At 39.5% G+C, this 27601-nt stretch overlaps 1 protein-coding gene across 1 annotated transcript; it reads right to left on the bottom strand.

Annotated features, from left to right (window-relative positions):
* Window positions 1-184: 184 nt before the first annotated feature.
* mtus2a (microtubule associated tumor suppressor candidate 2a) lies at window positions 185-27348 on the bottom strand (the record flags this gene model as incomplete). Its single annotated transcript, XM_079447890.1, has 14 exons — window positions 185-533; window positions 1409-1509; window positions 2048-2167; window positions 2250-2348; window positions 2502-2575; window positions 2654-2759; window positions 2856-3070; window positions 3166-3232; window positions 4109-4380; window positions 5927-6025; window positions 8963-9121; window positions 19662-19856; window positions 24675-24942; window positions 25558-27348. 14 exons carry the CDS (start codon window positions 27346-27348, stop codon window positions 185-187), a joined length of 3915 nt encoding a protein of 1304 aa, XP_079304016.1.
* Window positions 27349-27601: the final 253 nt, after the last annotated feature.

Below are 27601 nucleotides of genomic sequence, written 5' to 3'. Positions count from 1 at the left end.
CTGTTTCATCTTTGTCTGGCAGTTGGAGTCGTCGGAAGCCGTATAAATAAAATATGAATGTAATAGCAACCGCAAAAGTCTTGCTCATCAAAGAAGATCAACAGCACATCAAAAGCACTGAAATCCAAAACGAAGTAAAAAGGACAGATAAGAAGACACAGATGAAGTGATTCAGTATTACTGCTCATCTGGGTAAAGTGTTGGCGTTCGGGACTCGAGCGGGGGACGACCGTGATGCTGGAGAACCTCTGAGAGTGGGCGTCCCGGCTCCAGGAGACACCACCTTGTGAGTGGGGGTACAGGGGCTGGGAGAACAGGAGTGTGTGGGGGTACCAGGGCCTGGAGAATAAGGGTAGGGTGGGATGTCAGGGCTGGGGAAGAAGGTTCTGTGAATGGGGGAGGAGGAGGGGGAAAGGTGAGGACTCGTCTGGAGAAGCCAGAGCAGCTCCTCGTTGTTGTGGCTTAGTCGTTTCTTCTCGTTGGTCTCCTTCTCGACATGCTCCTGAAGGTTAGCGTTCTCTTCAGACAGTTGTCTATAAAGCAGGATTAAATAATTGATGGGTAAACTATATAAACACTCTTTCAAACGTTTCAGGCGACACGCCAGTTGATTTTCCAAATGATTAACTTTATTTCTCCAATCGTGAAGTATTGTTAGTTAATACTTCTTACTGTGAAGAATTTTGAATTTCCTATTAATTTTCAATCTATTTGTTGCTGTAAACCAATAAAAGATTCAGAACGAAAATAAGAGATCATTCCAAATTGTGCAATGAGAAAGACTGACAGCATGACAAGAAGCATTGAACTGTGATAAAATCGAGGTTATCACATAAAGAAATACTTTTGAACTTTTTCTAAATACATGTATAAAATATTAATGTTTTATTGCTTAAAAGTAAATATGAGCTTGTTTTCTTTGCAGTATTTGAGGTCTGAAAAGATACAGAGCATATTTTCTGTTATTGTAAACCGTTTTTCCAGTTTCCATTATCTGCTAAAAAAAGATCTTTTAAATTTGGGAGAAATATTGTTAGTAGTTCACAGAATGAAATAAAAACGATCATTTTACCTAAACACATGCTATAAATAGTAAATTCAGACATTTATTTCAAAATGGTAATGCAAAAATATTTGTTGCCATGATTTATTGATCACATTATTTTTTAAAGTGTATTATATTGAGATCACACTGATTTTAGATACGTATATTCAGCTCAAATAGTAATAAAAAAATAAGCCATGGCCGGTTATTTTTCATGTTAAATGCAGTCAAACTCATGCAAAAAATGTGCAGTACGGACCAGACTTTGTGACCAAATTTAAACCTTGTACAAAACTGTACTGTATTGTTTTGACACACAATTATTTACATGTTATAATGTAATGGGTTGAGTCAAAGTGTTACCTTGACACCGTAAGGTGTCGGTCAATGCGAGCCATCAGGTCTTCATTCTGCTGTTGAAGCACCTGGACCCGTTCCTCCAGATGCAGGTTCTTTTGGGCCTGCTCGAAGGATCAAGTGAAGACAGACCTCAACATTAAATTCTTATACAAACCGCCCTGGACAACACAAGACTGAAATGGGCTTGATGTGAGGACAAACAATAAGAATTATTTAAAGCTGAATGCAACAAAGGAGTAAAGGGATTTTTAAATGGAAGATGGACCAAATTTCAATTCATAAATAATATAACAACAGTAGCTGAAAGGAAAAAATGTGAAAATCATAAAAAATGTAGCATAAAAAACTAAAATATGTAAATACAAATTCTTAACATTTACATTTATTCATTTGGCAAACGCTTTTATCCAAAGCGACTTACAAGTAGTTTTTTTTTACAGTGGCACATTACTGCAGAGCAATCAGGGGTAAGGTGTCTTGCTCAAGGGCACTTCAGTCATCACCTGCTGGCACTGAGATTAGAACCAGCAACCTTCTGATCATAAGCCCAACCCTCTAACCAGGCCACAGCTAGAGATGTAGAGATGCTGTACAGCAACCAGACAGAACGCTACAAAGCACACCTTTTCATTTAGAGCTTACCACTTTCTCCAGCTGACAAATCTTCTTCTCCTGGTCATGAATTTGCTGGTTCTTCATCTCCAGAACATCCTTCAGACTCTTCAGGTCTTCCTCAATATGCTGATATGGGGCCAAGGCATCCTTGAAATATTTATATGAACTTTAGTGTTTATGTGTTTCTTTGTAGGTTCACGTGTTGTGTGTGTGGTCTGGAGAGACCTACCACAATCTGATCATCGGTGCTTTTCCTCAGAGCCTCTTCGAAACGTTTGGCTTTGTCCTTCAGGGTTCGGTTCTGGAATGTCAGAGTGTCCACCTGGTCCTGAAAGACCGAGTACTTTATGAGGCACATGGATGCGTAGCAAAACATCTAAAATCATCTTATGATACAATATTTCATCACTGATACGGTAAAGTAGGCACATTTTGTTCTTCAACAGTCATCTTCAAGTCAACACTACAAATCTTAAATCACCTGCAGGGAGAGACGCAGTTTCTCAAAATCTTCTTCTAGACTGGCTTTCTGCTGCTCGTGGGCTTTTCTTAAATCTATAAAAGATGAAATAATGTAAATTATGCTCCACATCTCCCTGGTGGGCAGTAGTGGTACTACAGATGGATCCTTACCTCTCATAGTCCTGGCATGCTCCTCTTGTAGCGTTGCCATGGTGATGTTATGCATGGTCTTAAGGTCCTCCAGGGCAGCCTCATGGTAAGCAGTCAACTCCTCGATCTACACCAAAAAACAGTAGAGTTGAACACCCTCCATCAATTAAAGATTTCATGAGTTGCTTAATATTTCCCATGATCCTCAGCCAGGAGACCCGACCTGTTCCTGGTGCTGGGTGTGAAGCTCCTCCACCTCTGACTGATGTTCTGCTTTGAGATGTTCCCTGTCTGAAGCGTGCCGCATTCTCAGGTTATCTTCTAAGGTAGCAAGTTCAGACTCTTGCTGGACCTGCAACTCTTTGAGCTCCCTCTCAAAACTCTCCTCCAGCTCTCGCTTCTCTTTTTGCAGACGCTCCCAGCGTGCTGCGTTAAATGCTGGGCAATGGCACAAAACAGGATTTCATCAACACTAACTTGTTTTGTTTTATAGCTGCTAATGAAGGACAGGACATTAATCTCACTGGACTCACCCACTTCCTGCTGAATCTTGCTGAGTTCCCAAGACAACTGTCTCTCTCTCTCTTCAGCATTTTCATTCTGAAATGACCAAATGCAAAGCTTTACTTTGATCCAGTAGGGATGATTGAACATTACCATTTTTTGTTAAATTAAAAAAAGTTACCTAACAAATACCTATTATATATTGGCAGTATATACTGCAAGGCAGTCTAGAGATGTTCCTCATTTGCTTTGAACTAGACTAGAGTCCATTTTGTTTGAGTTTGTTTCATCTTTGCTATACAAAGAAATTAACATTTCAGTGGCGGCTGTTTGCAAATAGAGTACACTGTTTTTTCTCCAATTATTTTTATGATAAAATCTAGCTGATCCTTATAATGACCAGAAGAGGGCACTGTCCTATTGAAAGCTCTATCCACTTTCTCTCAGTCTGTGCCAACCAAGGGGTCAGGGTTTGGCTAGTTACCAGGTTATCCCCTGCTGATAGATGTCATAGCTACACCATATGGCTGCAAAAGGCATCTTTGATGAAAAGTAGCCGTGAACTGCACATTTTGGATCAGCCAGGCATTTTATTGACTGAGGCTCTGCTATGGTAGCAATAAGAGCAAAGCACCAGTCTCAGGTAGCTGTTGCGTGTCATCTGAAGAGTTTCTAGGAAACCAAATCATCATTGTGCCCTTGAGCAAAGCACCTGAATGTAGCTCCAAAGGGACTGTGTGTGCAGTTAGTGTAGTGTACATCACCTGCTAAATGAATAACAACGTTTACAAAGAAGTGTGCATGTGATTAGGAAAAAAGTACTAGTTAAAGTTAAAGTACTGTGCAAAACAAGTAGTGTTGCGAAGAACCTTCTACTGTACAAGTTATTTTATTTAAAAATATCCACCCACATGTTGCAAACCAAGCCATTCAGCTGTACATTTTAGTTCACAGGGGTTTGAAATAAAATACCTTGAGGCAGAAGTGTTGAGTGCAGATCACAAAGACCTCCAGACCCATGCTGGTTTTCCTTAGTTCAGCTTTAAGAGCCTGCTGCAGCCTGGCCTGATCTTCACAGCGACCCTGCAAGAGCTGCAGTTCCTCATTTCTCTCTGCTTCCTCTTGCTCTTTTTCCTTCTTCTGCTCTTCTTTTTTCTTCTCTGGGCCCGGAGAGCCAGTACGGGGCAAAATCGGCACGCTTGAACCTCGGACTGCAGCCGTCGCTATCTGTTGCCTCTGGAGGACTAATGAATTTAAAGACAAAGCAGTTTACCTCAGAATGGCCCTGTTCAGATATGATGTCCTTTGTAATTCAAGGACAGCCCAGGAAGTGTGCATAAAGTCTACCTGTCATGAAAATCTCAAGTTTTTAATGTCGTTTATATGTTTTTAATATGATTTAAGATAAACCATGTACAAATTCATCATTTTAAACGATTCCGGTGTATTTCCTCCATAAAACTGCAGTATACCAAAGACCAGTTGCCTCTGTTTGTGACATCATAAATCTGTAACCGATAATGTTCACAGATTTGAGCCATGGGCTTGTTAAGCCTGACGTCACGCACCACCATGTATAAATGGTCATATACTGTTTCCGGGTCCAAACTCTCAATAAGATGCAATAGGCAAACAACAAAAGCTGTCAACCTATCGGAAAACGTGATAATGAAATCCCACATGGCCAGTCAGCAATTTATCTTTCATAATTTATTCAATATTGATGTGAATAGATGCTTGGACCCGAAAAAAGGTATACCTCACGTCACCACTTAACAAGAAGGTAAATATGTAAGGATGGCGCATAGACTCGGCACTGACATGATCAATGCTGTTTCAACTCTGCTTGATCAAATAGTATGTAGGCGGGGACTCATTTGCATATTCTTCAATATGCGTATACTAAATGAAGCAAGGGAGTTACATTTTTAAGTCATGACGTTATTATCATGACAGGATAAAACTTTTACATATACTACTTTAATGCTAAAGATGAGTTTTAATACCATGAACCCATTTACGTAAAGATTTAGAATAACTTCCATATCAAATTGGGTTACATTCATAGGTTAAGGAAAATAAATGTCTGTATATTCAAAGAATAAATTGGTTTCACCAATTGAGATATCTGATCTGAAATTAATCATATTTATGAACAATGACTAGGATGTAAAATACAATGAATTATGACTTGCATTTTAATGCAAAATGTAACATATTGTGCCTTTAAACACCAATGAATTCACAGCTTTGTCTTAGTCTTAAATTCAAAGACAATCCAATACACACACACACACACACACGTTTTTCATCAGCCTCCTAACCAGCCTTAATCCACAGCCTGAGAGTTGGTCTCTATGACAACATAGAGAAAAATCTTTTTCAGGTAGTAAGGTGGGCGAAAGTGACTTAAGGAATTCTTGTCTCATCACAAAGACACAGAAAACACAAGAGCTGGGTCACGTCTGTAGGATGTTGTTAACCATGACACACAGCGAAGCGCCTGCAACCAGACTGAATCCTAAATATTGATTCACTTTGTACATGACATGACAGTTGAACTTGAACCCATTGGCCATACACATAATATCCTATGAGCTACACTCCCCCCACAGAGTTCAGTCTATGTTTGCGTGTAAAACATGATGATAATGGTGTGAAATGTGAGCATTAGATGAGATTTGCCCAAAAACGTGACATCATCTAATGAAAGGACGGGACACAGAGGAGCAGAGGTGCACTCTGAAATGAAAGCAATATCTTGAGATGATCTTTGTCTTGGTTTGTTACCTGGAGACTGCGGTTTAGGAGAGACCACAGCCAATCTCTTTGGCGACGAGAGAGATGAACGAGAGCCATCATAAGTCTTCTGGAACTCCTTACGGGAAGCTATGATAAATAAAGAGAGTTTAATTCATGCTTTTATAACAGTAACCACCACGCCTTTTTCCATCTCTTTCTCTCTTCTCTTGCATAGGTTGTAATACGCTGTCAGTGGTCCATGGATCGATTCCAATAAGAGGCAGCCAACCACAAAATAGCGCAGCTGCTAGGGTCCGCTTGCCACACAGGTTGGCCGATATGACATGATGAAAGCCTGCAGCCATGTGTGCACTAGCACTTGAATACAACATGTATTACAAAATCTATATAACAAAGATCTGGGGTCAGCACATTCCCTGGACATTGGAAGGGTAACAGTGAGTCTACCGTTCAGAATGTATATAATGTAAACAGTATTTACAATTGGTCAAGTACCATGTTACCGTAGGCTACTACATTACTATTAATCACACTTAAAGGGATAGTTCAACCAAACTGTCATAATTTCTTCATCATCATATCATTCCAGTCCTGTATGACTCTTTTTCTTCCACAGAACACAAAATAAGATACTTTAAAGAATGTTGGCACCCAAATAACATTGGACTCCATTGACTTCCATCAACATACAGTATAACACCTGAGACATTTATCAAAATATCTTCTCTTGAGTTCCACGGAAGAAATAACGTAACACCCAGTCACCCATTCACCCACACATCATTGTGGCAGAGACGTATCCACGTGCAAGCATAATTTACATTTTCTTCACCCAAAAATATATTTTGAAATTCAATAGTAAGAATTGATAACATGATACATTTTTTTATCTGATTGAAAAACTCTCTCGAGCTATAAACACAGCACCAACATGAACATATTCAATGTAAACATGACTCATGAAGCTAAACACTTGTTTTTACACAAAGTCTATTTGTGGATTGGTTTGCCCTGTGACATCACATAAAATAAAACACATATGAATGAAACAATAACCAATTGAATTATGGGAAAATGGCTGTAGGTGCTGATGGGATTTGAGATCAAAACTCCCGTTGCACGGCAGAGAGGGACATTTTTTGGGGGGGAAGTTGTTGCTTTTGGCTTACTTTCACCAAACACATTACAATCAGGGTCCCAGGACACCTAATTACTGCCAGCTCCTTTCGACATGTAGCAGACAGTCGTAGACAACTCACCAGAATCCCGATGGTTTCCTTCCCCTGGACATTACTTCAACCCTACCCCCCATGCTGAGACAGCACCCAAGGCATCAAAGGGGTGTGGGGGTATTGAGTTCTTTTACTTCAAATATGCTTGTCTAATGCATGTGCTGTATGTACAGGATACTCGTCAGTTTCTTATAGTAATTACAACTTTTATCCTTTATGGGAATTTGTAATTTAAGAAATAGAAATTGTATTACTAAATTGAAAGACTGAATCCTTAAAAAAGAACATTTTAATATGAAGTTCATTTCACATGTTACATATATGGCTGAAGACTGTCCTTTTCCAGTTATTTACCCATGAAACCCATCAACCCATTTAAATCATTAGAAGCAAAAATGGTTCTTCTATGGCATTGTTGTGAAGAACATTTTGCAGCACCTTTATTTTTTGAAGTCAATGGGTCTCATTCAGTTATAATTGCGTAGATCTTTCGTGTTTATACGCACACTTGAACTTCTCACGAATTTGGAGTAAGTAGTCAATGGTGATTTGTTCGTGAAAATCTTCGTACACAGGTTTCTAGCACGAATTTGTGCGTACGCATGCTTAGCGAATTAATTTTTCTCTGGTCTCTGAGACTCCATGATGGGCCGGAAGTCCTGGGGTCTCATTTATAAAACTGTGCGTAGAATCCAAAATGTGTGTACGCGTGGGTCAGAGTTTGCTTACAGTTGCGCACACCCTCCCTTCCAGTTTGCTTTTAATAGATAACAACTTTTGCGTGGAAAGTGGCGTACACACGTTTCCAGCCCAGTTTCGTGCGAACGCAACGTTTATAAATGAGACCCCTGGGCAGCCCATCTGCCCCAGGGCACTAGGGATTTTGTTTGGACGACACAGAGGGAAGCAGCAGGCAGACAGCTATATGCTCTGAGACATGTGTCTAAGGATCAACAAATGCGGCATGGAAAATGGCGCAGAACTGATAACAAGCACAGGAAAAGTAGAGGACATGAAGATGACTAGAGCTCTGATTTTACAGCCACAGTGAGGTCACAGTTAAAGTTGTTCATCACACACTGAAATTGTATTTAATTTAATGATTATTTCTAAATGTTTGGTATAATTGTGTGTCTTCATTATGTTAGTGTGTGAGTTCATACAGCACATAGAAGCAACACTTGTGTGCCATGGTTTAGATGAATGAGTTTGCTTCATCAAGAAGGCCACACAAAGTTCAAATTTTTACTAAACATAGTCTACAGCATCACACCTCGTACAAATATGTGCCATTATTCACACACACAGTGGAGATTAATAACACCGCACAGGCCAGTGACAGGTAGGTAGAGCTGTTTATTTATACCTGACAAACATGCTTGCGGTTGTTCTGTGTAAGTGCTGTTAGTGCTGTGAGTGCAGGACATTCATTGAATTGTAGCGGTTCCATGTGCATTCTGATCTAATGACATTTGACAGGTCAGCTCCGGTACTGGAACCTCTGTTAAGTATGTACATGATCTAAATGACTAGAAAAATCCAAGATGACCTTTAAACAGAAGGAAACGGAAGTTGTGCCTGCTAGTTTAAGAACGTACTTTCCTGATATAGTGAATTATGACAAAAAAGGCAATGCTTACATACTTGGTGGCATAGCTATATTTAAATAGATACTACATTGGCAAGTAGACGTGTACATCATTTCCTTTAAAATTGTGTGTCATAGGGCATAGTTGTTGTGATGTACAATAGTCAAATCCTACACTAGTGTACAGCACAAAACCAAATACAGAAGGTGGAGTAAATGCTGGTGGAGGTATGATCCACTTACCCACAGGTGAACTGCGTGGAGGGGGCAGAAGGGAGCGGCGTGTGGGTGCAGGAGTGTTGGGGGGCTGAGGGGGGCTGCGGAAAGGGGCTCTAGGTCCTTCTGCAGTTGGGGACGTAATGACACGTTGAGGTGGTGCTTCGTCATTTACACTGTTGGGACCTGAAATCAAAAGCAATACACATAGTGATCAACATCATGACTGAGCCCACACAATAGAAATGTTCAGTTTATGTCAGGTTCAAATAAAATATTAACCAGTCCACTGCATAAAATCTAGCGACATCTAGTAGTGAGGTTGCAAACTGCAACCAATAGCTCGCTCCACCACTCGCCCCTTCAAACACAATGGTGGTTGACACAGAACTCAGATGTAGTCACGTTTTCGCAACCACAACTATGAGGAAAAAAACAGAGAGAGAAAAGAGCGAGGCGGACTGTACAACAAGAAGAAAAACTTGTTGAATTATGGAGAGAGAAAGACTGTTTGTTCATCACCAATGTATCATGACAGAGAGAAAAAGTTTTTTTGCGCGCATTATGCATTTCACCGTCCCAGTCTGATGACGAACTTCTTCTGCGGGTTTATTTGCACTTGATAAACGATGAATAAGTCTATTACTGCCACCAACTGGTGTGCAGGACGATCTTCTTGCATGTGTCGAACAGTCTGTCATAAATTACAGGTGAGATCGCAGAGTGTGACATGACTTTAACTTGGATCATGTTTGTATAATGTGACAAGCAACGATCTTAGATGACTATATAAAATCGCACAGTGAGCGGCCGCCTTTAGGTAAGAAAAACATTACGCTTCATTATGTTAGGTCTTTATACACCCCTGAAGAAATAGTTATATATATTATATTGCATTTCTGTTAATAGATCCTCCAAAAAAACGACACATTGATCCTTTAAATAATTTAGTTTCAGTTATTGATATAATTATCTGCTTTGACACTGCGAATTGTAAATTTTACAACCATTACATCAGATTTGGCTTCTATCTGATCACATTATTCATCAGGTAGTGCTATGACGTTCATTCAACTGCTTGCTCAATAACCCCACAACTGATCTCAGACCTGTCACTAATTTCACCCCAGGTTTTATCAATAACTGCAGTCCAGCTCGATAAGAGCAAACACAGCAGTAAAATGTGAATTACCTGTAAAAAACCCTCAAGCTAAAGCATATCTTTACTGAGGCATAACGATTTTACAATTCATACAGATACGTTTATGTAACAGACACTTTAAATGGCAGTTCCCATCTACTTTAGCTTAGTTTCCAACTGTAAGGAACGCTGCTCTGCTCCTGTGTTATATTCCTGATTTATGATGTGCTGAGAAGGGATTCCAGGAACAGAAAACAGCAGGCAGATGTAGAAATGCTGACAGTACACTGTCATAATGCTTTTAAATACCCTATTTTATTACTCCCATGCCATGTAACCTGAGGACAGCCCGACGAGGCTGAGGTTTAAAGACAGCTGCAGACAACCACTATCAATTCTGAAAGATATTGTACGGATAAAAAATACAGCCTTTCTACGCCCATTAAACACAAGCACACAGGATTGCCCGTCCTTAGCTGCGGTAGGACTTTCCTGCGGTTAAACTTCACTGTGGCAGCGTGAGGGTGATCTGATAAGGAAAAGATCTGGGGCGAAGTTTTGGCTGCAGAAAAGAAGCTCCGGAACAGCAGGAAGTGCAGCACAGCCCTCCAGCTCACAGCAGGAGACGGTAAGGTGCAGAACAGACGACAGACATTCAATTGGCGGGTGGCAAATAATTCGTATTGCTCATTGGTGGATTATCCCCCAAATCTTTGTGAGAACCAGTTAATAGCCTGCATTGTGTGGAACTGGGTTAGCTGCACAGAGACCCAATCTTGAAGATTTTTCCCATTTGCATCACTGCTCTGGGTTTACACAATCGCCCAAATGCTGGGAGCATACTTGTGTGGGTTGGATGGCATTCTGCACCTAAAATATAGACTGTTAAAAGTCTGCTTGGATAGATAAGGCTAGATAATGATTTATTTAAACATCTAAAAGTAGCAACATGCGCAGAAAACCCTGATACTGTATGTTGACTGTACTCAATCGATTTAATGTTCAGTCAGGATTACTTGATTATTTAAGTACAACATTAGGGCTTACAGTGTGAGATGTGTGCCTCTAAGTTGATTATACTTAATTCTTTGACACAAATATCTGGTGGCGCATTGTAGTTACACAGCATTTACAACAGCATACATAAGATTTACATTTTGATTCATGCAGGGATTAAGCTCCTTTCTCGCTCTCTCACACGTTCTCATTCACAGATAGCAGTCCTTCAGTATCCTCAGCCCCCATCATTATCACAGGCAGGTGCATTTGTATGCTGTTTACTGTTTTCGCCGCAGTTGTTGCCTAATCTCTTTTTAATTATAAGAACTCTTGTGAATTGAGGTGTTTGGTTAGCTAGTGAAAAAATGAAGGACAGTACAATAAACGTTGGCGAACACAACATCAAATATCATACAAAAACAACTCTTTAATCTTCATGAAAGGATAGGAAAAAGCCTTCGCACGCACGCATGAACACACACAATCCAGTCCTAGAAATATGAATGAAGTTACACGTCCTGAATTGAAAATGCTGCTGACATTTTGATTATAATGAAGACGAATATCCAGTTCAAGAAAAGCGTCAATTCAGTTCTGTCCGAATTATAAATCGTACAATGCACCAGAAGGAAATAATAATAATAAAAAATAGACGATAATGTAATGAAATGCTAGTGTGGAGAAAATACAGCTTGGACGGCAGGAACCAAACCATCAGCAAATCTCATATGGGCTTCTGGACAAAAGCAATATAATTAAAGCAAACATGAGGACAGCAGAAGAGGAATGCACCACACTTCAGACGTAACCTGTGCAACAACAGCAAGAAATGATAAACTGTGAGGCAGACAGGTGATTAAATCACCACTGACATGACCACCAGAGAGGAAAAAGGAGAAACTGGAAATGGATGGTACAAAGTAAGTCGAAAGCTTGGGGATATAATATAAAAGAGGAAACAAACAGCCCATATTAAATATAAAATGTGATCGTGACAGAGGAAAATGTGATGGAGCCAGATGTTATTCACTGTGGAAGGTTATTTTAGAAGGCACAGAGAGAGGCAATCAGAAAGCAGACCCACTGAACACAGTAGTGGTCCATTAGGAGATGGAGTTTGCAATGCATTATTAAGCACACAGCATCAGAGGTGCTGCTAAGGACATCCGGAGGTAAACATTATGTAAATCAACCCCTCACTGTTGCACCACAGCCACATGCCAAAACGGGAGCCCATAAATGCTAATAGCACACAGCCCTAACCAGTATAGACTACCTTTTGTGGTCCCAGTCTTGATAAATAAGACCAGTATACTTAAAAATATGGATGTTTAGTGTGCATGAAAACTATTTACAATAGATATTAGTAATAAAAAACTAGCACAAAAAGAAGTGTGGAATTGTAAACTACAATACTTTTAAACAATGATATAATTAATTTGTTGTAGTGTATTGTGCTTTAATAAAGTATAAAGTAGTTTCTCAGTTTTTAAAGCATCTGTTCCACAAAACCTCCACACTTGTACACACTGTACAAGAATATTTCTGATCTCAGAAAGTGGGGTAATATTCTGGAATAAAATTTGGTATTGGAATTGTTGGAGGACCTAAATTGGTCTGGCAGAGGTTGGATCACACACTCTCTTGCTCTATCGGGAGGCTTATGGGGGATCAAAGAAACGGAAGCCAGCTGAAACAGAGAACCGGAGAAGGGTTGGGAATTTGAGGAGGAAAGCCTGGCTTTTCTCCAGTCAATCAGGAGGTCTGATTGCTCATCTGCAGAGAAATCCTGCCAAAGCTTTCAGAGAAACAGATAGGATGGGATTAGCTCATGCAGGGTTATCAGCACAATGCTACAGCAGGTTCTTCTAAGGTTGTCAAAGAGAAGATGCGGTGATTCAATGCTCGCCCAGGTGAGAGTTATTGCGGACAAAAAGAGAACCAGTTAAGCAAGCTATGATACATATTTTTTATTCTACAAAACGCTCTGAGAAAATTAGACCAATACAAGAAGAGAAATGTGTGTGTTGAGTTTCACACGATGTACTGAAATGCCATAGAATATCATAAAATCTTTAAATACATTCACATGTAACACTGCCATTTAAAATCATTGCAAAGTGATATAAATAATTTAGAGTCATGATGAATGATACATTATGCATGACTTCTATACATATAGGGCACATACATCAGAACAGTGATTATGTGTCGTTTGTAGAGCTTGAAAGCTTCAGCCTGATCATTTCAGTCATATCCATGGTTGGATCGATTATATTTGGCGTCACGAACAGGATCACTTTGGCATCATGATGGAACAGTTTTGGTCATTCGAATTTTAACTTTTGTGCGTCACAGAAGAAATGGATTTGAAGTGACACAACGGTAAATAAATAATGTAACAACATTTTTGGGTGACTATGCCTTTAATACTGTGAGAACAAAAGTGTGCGAGAGAAGCTAAGCTATCATTTGATAGATAACAGATAGACACAGACAACCTTTATTTTGCATGATGGGTAAAAATAGCTAAAACAAGTTCATTAGCATTATTCCCTGCAGTTGGATCAGCGATTCAGTGCGAGTGTGTGAGTCAGCAGTAACCCAGAGCATAGATTGCCCACTGTAACAGCCAACGGAGAGAGGGAGAGAGAGATGATGGATTTAGAAGCACACATATTAAAGAAACCAATGAAAGGCAATGCGGAAAAGACATTCAGTCCGAGTCGTATGCAATCTAGAGCAAGAAACCTGTGTGTGAGGTTGTGTATGTGGTGTGTGAGAATGTACCGTGAGTGTTAGCATGTGTGCTGTGGCATGTTTGTGTGTGGAACCATCTGTTCTCAGCAGTGTGCATGAGTCAGAGACAGGCTCACGAATGGCATCTGTGCTCCCTCACGTTCTCTAACACCTTCCTCCTGTCACATCCATTCCTTCTTATTTCTACAGCTCTCACTTTCGTCTTCCCATTCTATCTTTTTGCAGTCTCTTGTCACTCACGTTTATTGCTTTATGACATTGCGTAATGTGCACTATGTAGTGTGCACCGCAAAGTAATACAATGCTCTAGCAATCTAGTCTAGCCCCTTATTGCATGCAATATATGATATACACTAATACTCCAATGCAATGAATAATTACTGATCCCTCATTCATTTTCGATGTAAAACGTAGAAAATAAACTTAAAACTGTTAAACTTCTTTCAGCCCATGATAAGTTGTTTACCACATACTGTAGTATGGATTATGTTAGTGTGCACTACTCTTTCCGTCGTCTTTCATTTCAACAGCTGTGTAAAAGGTGCGAGTCTCAGGAAAATATTCACACCTGTTCTCTTCTGAGACTGTTCTTCTTAATACAGTCCAGTTGGGAGCTGGGTGTTTCTAAACCGGCTTCACAAGTTCAGTTGTATCACAAGGACGTGCAGATGTTATAACAATCCCTCCAGAACACATCAACCCACTGTTTGTGCATATAGCAGCACTTTTCCCAAACAGGCTGAAATATTGTAAGGTACAGTCCATGGCCATACATCCACTCCCCAATGATGGTTTGAGCACTTTCATAGTATACAGATCAAAAGAATGGGTTAAAAGAAAATCAATATGTTTACAGAAGGACACGCTGACCTTTAGATAAAAAGGTACACAGAGACAGAAGCGCATGTAACAGAGACTCATACACCTGAAAATCAATTAAAGTAGGTTTACCTTAACTGAAGGTCGTTGCCTTATTTGTGTCTTAGTGGTTGTTTACACTAAACCGTTTTTATCCAAAAACTCTGTATATGTTTTAGTTGTTCATTAATACAACTGTATTAATGAGGATCTGAAAACTTTAAAACGCAAACTTTAAAAATCTGTTTTACAAACGTTTTTGAAAACAAAAATGCTAATTTGTGAAAACGTTCACATAATTCACATCTGTTATGTTGTTGTTTTACAAAGTTACAACGCTGACTACAGCCCTGGCATGCACAATGCAGCATTAGACAGCATTTTTGCAGATTCTTTTTGACAAGTTTGTACTGCGAAACATTTCAAAAACACTGTTATACACTGTTAATTTCTGTTATTAGTACATTGTTGTCACGTAAATGCATTCTTGCTCCGTCTCTACACCAGACGCGTCAGGCGCGTTGTTCTTAATAGGTTTGTTGCATCGCGCCACGCCGCGTCCAGATCGGACCAAATTTTTTATTATAATGGGTTCTTAGTTTCTAATGTCTTTTGTCGTGTCGCTTCCTGCCGGTCAGGTCCTGTGTAGACACGGTGTTACTTATATACAGGCATGTTTGTGGGAGTAATTCTACAAAGAATTCTATTTTTGTCCCTGGTATACATATAAAATAATTTTACAGTTAAAAGATTTCAGCTTTTATTATGTGCTAAAATAGTTATTTTATCTTTATGCAATAAAGCATTCCTGTATTAAATTATTTAAAACTGCTTTGGCATCACAAACAGAATAACGTTAACAGAATAAAACAATTTGGATTGTCACTGAACAAATATTTAAAATATCTAACAGTGAACGTTAAAGTACAAATATTTCATGATATAGCCTGTGCATGTGATTTACTTTGCTGTGGCTGTAAAAGTCACATCTGAAATTCTTCTTTAAAGCATTCAACAAGCGAAAAATGCGAAACAGCATGTCACAACACACTGCAGGATGAAAAACATTCTTGCTGTCTTTAAAGCAGCGCAACTTCAAACAGCCTTGCAACTTTGATTTCAGTGACTATAATGTCACTTGATAAGCAGACCTGAAAGATATCAGAGAGCCGAAGATGAATCACTTTCAAAAGAGGACTGTCACCGAAGACCCACTATCAACAATAAAATGGAATGGGACTGCTAGAGACGGAGATGGGGACTGAAAAGAAAAATGAAAAGAGTTTCTGGAATAATCCCACGACAGGATTACATGTGAGATCACATACATCAATGCTGCGTGCAAGCTGGGAGCTCACACGAAGCACCTGACAGTTAGCAATCTTAAAAGATGAATTACATCCAGATGAATGGAAAAATGGATGCAAAGAGAACATGCGATGATCTGAAAGCCGGAGAGGGGTGAGAAGTAATATTTCAACAGATGCTCAAATCTTGCATTGTTTTCTCTTGGCTTTAATCTATTTCTCCCTGACTTTGAGTGTGAGGTCGTGTCTGTGATCTCTCTATACAGAGATGCTCTGCCTGGATCTTGGTTATGGTCAGATGATGCTCTGAACCTCACAGTCAGACACCGATCACTTCAAACGATGAGCAGCAGCTAAAGTAAGTCTGCTGTTAACTATTAAAACCCAGCTGAGAGATATGACAGACTGAAACAAATATAGAAGAGGCAGCAATTTATTGTAAAAGGATACGTTGTTTTTTAGCAATACATGTTGTTAGCTAAATATTTAATATACAGACCATTTCAAAATTATTTGAAGTTTTTCCAGAATTTGTTATTCATACGTATGTGTTTAGGCAAAGTTTTTGTTTCATTCTGTGAACTGCAAATAATATTTCTCACAAATTTGAAAGAAAATATTGTTTCTAATTGCATTTATTTGAAGAAAATGAAAACTGGAGAAACTGATCAAAATAACAGAAAAGATGCTCTGTATTTTTCAGAACTCAAATTCTGCAAAAATGACCAAGATCACATGCACTTTTAACCAATACAACAGTAATATTGGTTCATGTATTTAGGAAAAGTTCAACATTATTTTTCTATGTGATAACCTCGATTTTTATCACAGTTTTCATGTGTCTTGTCATACTGTCAGTCTTTCACATTGAATGACTTTATGTCACTCCTGAGGTTTGATTTAGTTGAAATTCAACAGACACCGGACTTGAATGACCACAATATGTCTAGAAATGCTGATTAAATGAAGACAGGGTACAGGTATTTTGAAGCTAAATGTAATTCTTTTTAAAACCTTATTTAGTCCTCTTTCCATACATTTTGAGATCTCATCGCCACTTTTCACCACATACCAAGTTTTAATTGGTACCATCATTGGCGATACTTTAACTTGCATTTACTATATACTGATTGTAAAATAGCAAAACTAAACAGTCTTAGTTTGTGATAACTCCTTATTAATCCAACATAATTCAGAAGGGTGGGAACGAAGCACAAGATAATGAATTGAGTGAATAACCCAATGCAAGGTTTACTAGAAAGGGAAACGAGGCTACACTAATCGCCTTCTGACACACAGAGCAGTACGCCCTCACGGTTATTCCAATAGACGGCCCTCAGTAATGGTTCCAACTCTTTATCCACCATTCATTTGCACAAAAAATGAATTTCTCCATAGTCAAAGATGCTGTAATAAATGTACCTCCAACTATTTGCCTATACACAATAATTAAATTCAGGTAAACTTAAGCATATGACCCTTTGGACAAATATTAAAATATGATACAGATTGGAAATAATTGGAAAATGGCGTTTAAGACTTTTTTTATGAAAGAATTTTCACTAAATGTATTTATCAACTCTTAATACTTTTTCGGACCCTGCGGGCACCCTGGAACATCTGGAATGGTCTTTTAATTTTTCCACCTCTGTTTATAAGGTTCAATATAAGATTCAGTCATCTGATCTTTGCAAGAAAATCATTTTTATTTTGGGGTGAACTACACATTTTGGCCATGATGTGAGACTAACAAAGGCAAAGTGACAGTTCTCATCTTCTGAAACGCAACAAATTGCCGTCTGGCCTCCGCACAAGGATTAAAACGCAAATATTGACCCTCTGCTCACCCGATCAGAAGCAGCTCACGGCTTAATAAGTCCAGTTGAATTTGCAGCCATCATTCACACTATACAAACTGATTTAGCTAATTAGACGTGGACACGCCTGCATCGGTTAGACCTGAGGAATCGATTAGCTGTCAGTGGCGGCTGGCCCGGCGGGATCTCTCTGGTATATCTACGGAAAGCCTGGGTCAATATTGCATACTCATACTGCCTAAAGCCACAGTCTGCCATGACATGAGATTACAAGTACAGCACACATATGTCTGACAAATACCTTCATAATACTCTGAAGTGTTGTTTAAACATTAAGATCATTTTTATATGATAACAATGGTTTATGTGATCACAGCCAGACTAACAGCCAATAGAAATGGGCCACTTGTTCCTCCAGGGCTCAGCTATGCACACGGTCAATATGCAGCTAAAACAAATCAGATCAGCCCACAACTGTCAACAATTCAGAAAAGAGTGAAAATACGAATTTTCACCTCTGACTCACATTTTAAATAGTACGAAAATGCCATTTATACAGATATTACAAAGAGATATATTCAGTAACCACACAAATTGCATTTATGTACAGCATGGGCAAAAAGTGGTGCCACCACAGGAGTCATTCAAGATTAACAACCAAAAAAGTATCTAAAATAAGTTATTTTTATGCTTTCTACTTTTAAGTGTGCTTGTGTTAATACAAATCTTTGTGGGGCCACAGTGTTCAAAATACTTTCAGGCAGACACATAAACCAAAGCACGCAACGAAAGATGTCACAACTATTACTCTTGTGTGTTTGCTTGCTTGATTTTTCACACAACTGATTGCAGAGGGATTCCACTTCCCAAGCAATTTCTCGGGATAAAAGAAGGTATGACATAACTCATCCAGTGACGCGTAAAACTCTGGATTTCTGAATCTGCAGCCACGTCAACTGTTACCAGGAGAAGCCCGGCTAACATCATGTACAGTATGTAGGTCACATTAAAAACGCATGCAGGCACACGCAGATGCCAGTTTTCAAAGACAGCCCATCTCAAAGCAGATTGGAGTTTACTTCAGTAGAACTGAGCAGTCTCTGATCATACTGAGGATTATTTGTGTTGACTCATTCTGTTTACGCAAGAAGCCTGTTTGGATCAAACGCAAAGTTTCTTTTGTGACCTAAAGCAAGTTTATAATAATTAGAGAAACCAACAATTGCCCTAACTGCGCTTTTTAACTGTAGTTAGCCTAAGCACTTACTGTCATATCTCTCATGATTCCATGTTAGCGTCTGAAGCAGTGTGCGGTACAAATATGTTAATGAGGGGGGATTAGCAAGTTGTGTGTAGGCGGAGTTTAAAAACGGTGAAAGAAACATTATAATTAACTCTAAAAAGTGGAGAATTATGCTTTTATGTAAACTGTACCTAAGGGATCTCACAGAAATTAGGAACAACATAACAATGTACCCAGCTACAGGCGTGTTAGAACTTTTGGTTTCACAACAACAGCAACGACAATTTATAAAACAGACAGCCCCACCTCAGTTAAAGCACATATATAGTGCAGGGCTCGGTCTAGGGGGGAGCTAAGGGGGGAACACTGCCCCCCTACATTTTCCTTGGGCCCCTCCAAAAATGTCTAGCTGATAATTAAAAAGTTTTAACATGGAACGCTCTGAAATACATGATCTGGTATTTGGTTGTATTACTGATTACATTACTAGAAAAATTGTTGCACAACCAGAATATCTGATCAAACCCCCCAGTACAGCCAACCTAGTCTTGTGCCTGATATACTGTATATGCACTATGTTTACATTTTTACAGTAACTTACGGGAGATGGGTCGACAGGTGTCACTCTGCGTGCTGTCTGTTGAGTGGTTACTGGACACGGAAGAGACACTGGAGCTCCGAACGAACCCAAACGCAGCAAGACGAGCAGGTGGGATACGGGAGTAACCAGGAGGACGCAGACCAGATTGAGCTGGTTTCGGCAGAAGAGACTTTGCAGCCAATGCTCTTTTTTGATCTGAAAATGAGAAAGAATGTGATCATAAAAATTATGCTTAAACCGAAAAGCAATCATGGTTTGTAAATAAAAATAAGGAAGAAAGATGTAAGGACATTGAATAACATGCCGTCTTATTTTTACTTCAGTTCTGACGCACATGACACCATGGGAGTCAGCTATGCATAATATATTCCTGGTATACCGCTGTGACATAATGAGGCATGGGGAAATGTTCTGCAGGGTACAGGATCAGGAATGTAGCGTTTGAGACTAGGACGTAGGCTACAGAAGTAGGATCATCAAGGATGTACAGTAGTAACGTCATTAAGAAAACCCAAGGAACAGAGTACATTCTGAATTAAACACATTGTTGTGCTTTTGTGACTGAGCTACAGGAACATTTCATAGCCAGATTGACCGCAGTTTATTCTAGTCAAGAACCGCCCACATACAACCGAGTGACATGTAAATTAACCAACCATGGTTTGATTTGTTATTATGGGGCGTTTAAGGGACGGGGATTTTTTTAAGTCATCACAGAAAGATGAAAAATAATAAAAACAATGGTAAAGCTCTAAAAAGCAGTAGCCTAGACTTGTGTCCACACAAAACTAAATATATTTTTGGTAATATCATATATATTACAAAAAACAAAGGCTGTGGATCTCTGTATTATCTATTTCACTTACAGATAAAAGTCTGAAAGTGCTGCCGTGACCAATCTGGTAACCTTGTCAACACAACTTTTGTTACCATGAGAACTGAGTATATGTCAACTGTTGACTTAAGCCAGCTCTTGCCATCTCTGTGTGCAATTTGCATCAGACAGTGAGTGAATGGACTGTGGGCAGTGAGTAGGTGTGCTGTCTGTAGATGAGACTCACAGTAGGATATAAAGAGAGAAATGAAGAAAGAGACTGGTATTTAACAGCTGCTCTTCAGTGAGAGTTGAAGATCATAAAGAGGTTTTCTTCTGTCTTCTTCCAGTCATTCACGAGCATATATACCAGTATAATATTCACCCTTAGTTAAACACTACTTCTCATGCTTATCCTTCTTGGGAGACAATAACAGTGTCAGTGACAATGTCCAATGTGTAACTTTTTCAAGGATCTATTGGCAGAAATGCGATATAATATACAGTACACAACTATTTCTTCAGATTTGTATTAAACCTTACATAATGAAGCGTTATGGTATTATTACTGTAGAATGAGCAATTTCTATTCACCTCGGCTCCCTTGCATGGAATTAACCATGTTGTTTCTACAGTAGCCCTTAACAGACAAACATGTTTCATAAATATGTAATCTCCTTCGACAAAGAAGCTAAAACGTGGGCTTTGGAAGGGAGGATGGAGTGAGCCGTTGGATAAAATTCACAACGTCACCGCTAGATGCAGCAAAATTTCATACACTGGACCTTTTAATAATAAACCTCTATTTTTCAAAAGTGTGCTTGTGGCAGCTTTCTATAACACAAATCCAATTGATCTGATAATACATTTTAAGTGTTCAAATACCATTATAAGGTATTTGAGGCTTTGACCAATAATATGGTTAATAATGCATTTTGACTGGCTGAATGAAATGTGTGGTGCTGATTGGACAGCACACAGTGTTCAACAGGGTTTATGTTCTTCAGCAGATGGGGAACATGAGAGACTCTCAGAGTCATTTCTGTCACAAAGAAGCCAAACATTAAAGATGAAAAAAAGAAAACATAGTGTTCTCTGTGTGCTTTTTTACACCAGTCAATGCTGTTTACAGGTACATAGTGTGGATTAGTTTACTGTAAGTATCAGAACTATTGTCTATTTCTTACTCTCTCTATCTCTGCTCATGGTACTGTAGGTCTTTAGATCAAATATCACAATAACAGACACCAATGGGAATGAGGTACAGGCACCAGAATGATCATGTCATCAATATTTCCTGTGGCTCAGTGGATATAGCATGGCGCTAGTAACGCCAAGGTCATGGGCTTGGTCCCAGGGGATTGCACATAGTCAGAAACAAATGTTAAGTATAATGCAATGTAAGTCGCTTTGGATTAAAACGTCTGCCAAATGCATAAATGTACACTTTAAGATGTACCAGAAGATTATGACAAACACATGAAGGAGGAAAGAAGCTGAATGAAAAGTGCTTCTCACAAACATGGTACAAAACTGAGCCTAGAATTCTAAAAGAATGTCCAGGAGGTGTTTAGTGTACCCAAAATTTTATTTATTTATTGAAACATCATGTCATTCAAAGTGATTTTGTGTCCATACAATGAAAGTCAATAGGGGTTAAACACGTTCTTCAAAATATCGTCTTGTGTGTTCAGGAAAGTCTTAGAATGACACAAGAATCTGAATCTCGGGGTAAAATAACATTTAAAAAAAAGTTGACCTAAGGGGGAGGTCAAATAACAGATAATGTAATATACCACTATACATCCAACAAATCTCTCATTTAAATAATTTTTAATGCAATAAAAAAGAACAACAAGTGTATCGTCTTTAGAAAGAGTGTTAAAACATACATTAATATGCACACACATGGATCTGGGTGACCTTAGGGACCCACTTCAAGGTTTACTTTGAACTGCCAGACTCCCCCAAGCCTGAGACCATAATTTAGGGCAGTTGGAAAGAATGATCCCATCCTGCGCTTCGAGATAAACCCCTGTCCCCCACGACGCTGTTATTGGAGCAAAGCGTAGTGCATACTAAATGACTATCCACACTTTCTCATTTCCTGTCGCGTTCTCAGACATTTATTAGACTGCACCGTCAGCAAAACGTCTGAGAGAGTCATCTAGTACAAATTAACCAAAACACACACATACACACTCAGCAAACGCACACACAGCACGCTCTCATCCATTCATTACAAATCAAACGCGCCCCAGCTCCAATGTTCCCATCTGTACTCCCCCCACCCCAAGCTTGAGCCATCAAGGTCTTTAATGAAATTGCAGGCAGCGTCTCCTCCGCATGAGGGTCGTGATCATTAAAGATGAATGCGATCCTGTTCTGCCAATCTGAGTTTTTTTCCTGCATAAATCCTTTCCTTCTGCATCGTTTCTACTTTCTTATCGGATAAGAGGCCAAGTAATAAACAGACATTTCTGGTATTAAATTGAAAACATCAAAACATCATAATAAAGTTATAATCTTTTTTATTTGAGGGTTTATGGGGATTTTTAACTTAAAGCCAGAAGGGGGCCTTTCCGCAAAATGTTTTGGGAGTAAGTAAATTAGGATGAAGAATGTGTGTGTTTGTGAGTGTTTGTGTGTATGTGTGTTCTTTCGTATGCTAATTTTTAATTATGGATTGCACTGAGGAATTCATTGATTTCGCACTGAGTGTTAAAATGCATGAATACATTACAAGAGCTCTTTTATCAAGGCCTCACTGGTGCGATGATAAACACTTAACAGCATTAATGAATAAGGAAATGCAAATAAATTGTTTGTAAAACAAATGAGGCAGAAAATACATTGCATACATATGGTACTCTCCAGCTCTCTATAGATACAAAGCTGATTTTAAATAGATATGTTTATAACCGAAGTACAACTGCAGTACCCATTGACTTGCATTGTTCTTTTGTCTATACAATAGAAGTGAATTGTTTGGTTAACAATGTTCTTCAAAATATCTTATTTTGTGTTCTGCGGTAGAAAGAAGTCATACAGGTGTGAAATGACATGAGGGTGAGCAAATGATAATAGAATTACAAATCTCTTTAATAATAGCAAACTAATTATTAATCTAATCTATGCTCATATCCTCCTGAAGTTGGTAGAAGCGGCGCTTGCAAAAATGATCAAATGTTATTTATTTTGTCACTCCGGAAAAAAGTGAAAGTGTACTGTACCTCATAGCATTAAACAACACCCATTAAGATTTTAATCATAGGTGTTATTCAATTTACCATGATTCATTAGGTCACCGGCTCATGTTTGTACATTTTTATTTCTTCAAACGGAATTTTACATGAGACATGCGAGACCAGGTTTATACCTAAATAACTCCATTAGGACTCCTGAGCTAAACCTCCAAGCAATCAAATATTTCTCCAGGTGCCTCTTATACCTGCATCAGTATCCCTACACCAGAAGAAAACTGAATTATGTCTGAGCTTCAGATTCCACGGGTGACTATGCAGAACCAGGCACAGATATTGGCATGACTCAAGCGTTAATTGCTTTGGACTTCAAAGAATTGCAAACCGGGCCAAACATCAAGAAATCGGCATCCATATGTATAATGGAGATTGCCATGACTCTGCGAGATAACAGCAAGCAGATAGACAGATGCCCTCTGGATAACACTAAGAAGACGACACCAATGTGGGTAGTGGATTTAAGATGAAATAATTAATATCCTCACCATGGCAGGCAAAGTTGTCCCAAATAGAGTGTACTTGAAGAACAGTGGGGAATTTTTAAGCTCAGACAGAACTCCCTCATGGCACAAGAAGAATGTGAATTTTATTTATTTTCAACCGATCGGCGGGAGGTAATGTGTATTTTATGCTGACTACAGGCTAAGATGAGTTTTATCTGTAACAATTACAAATGCATGGCTGACAGGGATGGGAGGACTTACATATTTCGTTCTCTTACCTCTAAATAAATGTATTCCTCCACAATACTCCAGAGTCACCACTGCCCGTAGGATGAAGCTTTGGATTTTTTTCAAGCAAAACAATTTACAAAGTTGCATTGCAAGCTTCTTCTAAACTTACACCTTGGTGGTAGCTTTCAATTCTATCGCTGAAAATGTGACTTTGATTTGAATGTTTATAATTGCAAAGTAACACCCTAATCTCTTGTCTTACCTTGAGGTTCCTGAGGGATCTGAGTGGTCGGGTTTACAGCCTGCATTGGTTGGTTGAGGGCCAATGGAGACTTTGGGTGACCTGTTAGGACCATTCTGTTTTTGGCGGCTGCAGAGGGAGTCCTGTTAACAGCGCCAACGCCAAGTTGAGGTCTTAAGCCCCGTGGAGAGCGATAAAGATTCCCTGTGTGTTGTGCTCCCACAGGGGGTCCTGAAGTGTCCTCGGCTCCAGACATTGGAGACCCAAACGAGACTGGAGATCTGCTCACCTATTTGGTAAAAAAACAACCACAAATTCAGTTGCATAAACTCATTCTATGGTAGAGTGCAATATTATACGTTTTTACATAACAAACAACAATTTAGGAAACCGTGTTCTTTGAACTCTCATACATACATACATTATTAAAGCATTCGAAACATTTGATATTTATAAAAGCAATGAAGTATATAAAAATTAAATTATTTATTAACCAAAAAAGGGACAAACCCGACTGTCGGGTTGTAAATTAACCTATGCTGGGTTGTTTCAACTCAAAATTCCAGGATGATTTAACCCATTGTTTTCAAAATTAAACCATGTTCTGGGTAAATTTAATCTAAATGTTTGGGTTACTTATTTTTACCCAATTTTAGATTAATAATAACCCCAAAACTAACAACTAAATAACAAAAAAAAAGTGGCCTATTTTCTACCCATGGTTTGGTCAAAATGGACAAACCCAACTGTTGGGTTAAATAAGTCCATATTTGACTCAATAGAGGGTTTAAACACCCCAGCATTTTTAGCTAAAACAACCCAGCATAAGATCATTTACAACCCAGTGGTTGGGTCTGTCCTTTTTGACCCAATTTGACTCAAAGAGTGAGTGTCTATTACATACCACTCCAGAGGTTGGTTTGTTGAGAGACCCATAGAAGCTATCAGCCCTTCCTGTCATTTTGTGGGGCATGGTACTGCTGGGTGGCTTGATGCCAGATACCATAAGTCCAGGACAGAAGAGCCGTACTTTCTGCATCTCTTGTCGATATTTATCATAGAGCAAGTTTGAGGCACTCAGCACAGGGGCATCCCCTTGATCGCCTGGTGTTTGTTTAACTTGAGTACCACTATAGGTTGTTAGTTTCATAGGTAAGGATGACACCTCATAAGTTCCATCAAGGGACTGCGGTTTCATTTGTGGGGTCTTCCGAATGTAAGTGATGATTTTGGGGCGAACACCTTTTGGCTTTGGTGGGCACTTGGATGGAGGGGAGGTCTCTGTTGGAGGAGGTTTATTGATGCTTGTATTGATTGTAGTTTTGACCGGTGCTCTTAAACCAGAGCTGTACCCCTGTGATACAGCATAACCCAACTGTGGAGCCCGAGAAGATAACGTCTTGATGGGCGAAGATGAATGCTGTCTCTGAGGTGACCTAGTGTTTCTGGGGGATGGAGGAGTCGACGGTCTTGTCGGACTGCTGTAGGTCCGGCGGCTGAAGTGAGTCTTTCTCTCTAGGCTTGTGGGACTGGAAGCACGATCTGCGGAGCTCTGCCTCTTCAAGCCTTGAGCCTCTCCTGTAGATGTCTGCTTAGGAAGCATCTCTGAGCCTGTGTTTGAGGACTTAATATTGATCTCTTCAGTCTGCTGAACATGTTGATGGCTATAACTTGTCTCTGAGAAGTGTGAAGGCTGCTGTCCTGTCTGAATGTCTGTGCTGACATATCCTGAGGTTTGCCTTTTATCTGCATCTGTTGAAAGAGGTCGTACTAGTTGCCTACAAGAAGGTAACACTCTCACCATACCTTTAGGCAATTCAGATGAAGTCCATTTCCCCTGGTTCTGATCTGCTTCTGTGGTGACTTTTTGTATTTTTATTCCTCTGTGTAAAGGATACCCCACACTTGGAGTGATTAGCTTACTTGTGTCATATTGTGGTTCCTGAGGCAGTGTGGTTGAGTTGTGGTTTTGGTCCAAATCCATGGGAAGCTCCTTGTTTCTATCTGAGTGGATGTAGGACTCAATATTGGCTGGTTGCTGGTTCTTGCCTTTGCCTGAGGTAGACTTGGTGGACTGGGATGAGAGAGGTTGGGTGCGGCCTGCACTGTCCAGGGCACTGGCTAAACTTCCACTAAGGCTGGTAACTGCAGAAAGTGAAGATGAAAAGACATTGCTTTCAGAACCACTCCTTGCCTCCCTCAGGGTCCTGTATCCCCCAGAACGAGAGCTGGAGGTCCTGAGGTCAAGGGGTTGAGTGTTCTCATTTGCACCTCCATCCACACTGTGATTCTCATTGTGGTCTTTCCATGCAGATCCAACAGCAGATGTCATTGTTGTAAATGTTGACGGTCTATCAGAATAGTTCTTTGTTACTTTTTTGTTCCTCACACGTTGATCTCTATGTTCTTCATCCACAATGAGTGTTTCTAGCTCTTGACACTCCAAAAGTTCAAATTCTTCCAGCTCGGGGTCCTCACTCCGAGCATGCGTTCCCCAGATGATAATCCTTTCCTGGACTTCCGAGTGAGATGTAAGAGAGGGTTGTGGGCTGCTGCACTCTTTGTCATCTAAATAAGTTTCTTCTGTGGTTATTTTGTTGGCATTAGCATCTCCCGCTCGTTCTAAAAACGTCTGCTGGTTTATGTCTTCTTTTTGGTTGTCTTCACTGGTTCGTAGCCCTCTTTGAACACTCATGTTTTATCAGCCAGAGCCTCTGTGTGGATCCATCAAATGTTTAGTTTCTTGCTTGTGGTTGCTTGGCCTTTAAAGTTTTCAGTTCGGATGGAATCACAACCTTGTCTTACATTCCTTCCTTTGCTTCACCAATGTACTGCCAAGGAACCATTTTTTGTCGCTTGTAAGCAGGGCAGAGCATGTAAAGACATGATATCCACCGCTAAGACCTTGAAATGCCTTGATTATCCACAAGCCAACCCTGCATAGAAAA

The sequence above is a fragment of the Barbatula barbatula genome (genome assembly GCF_947034865.1).
Source record: "Barbatula barbatula genome assembly, chromosome: 24".
Lineage (NCBI taxonomy): Eukaryota > Metazoa > Chordata > Actinopteri > Cypriniformes > Nemacheilidae > Barbatula > Barbatula barbatula.
This window is presented reverse-complemented; position numbering and strand designations above follow the sequence as displayed.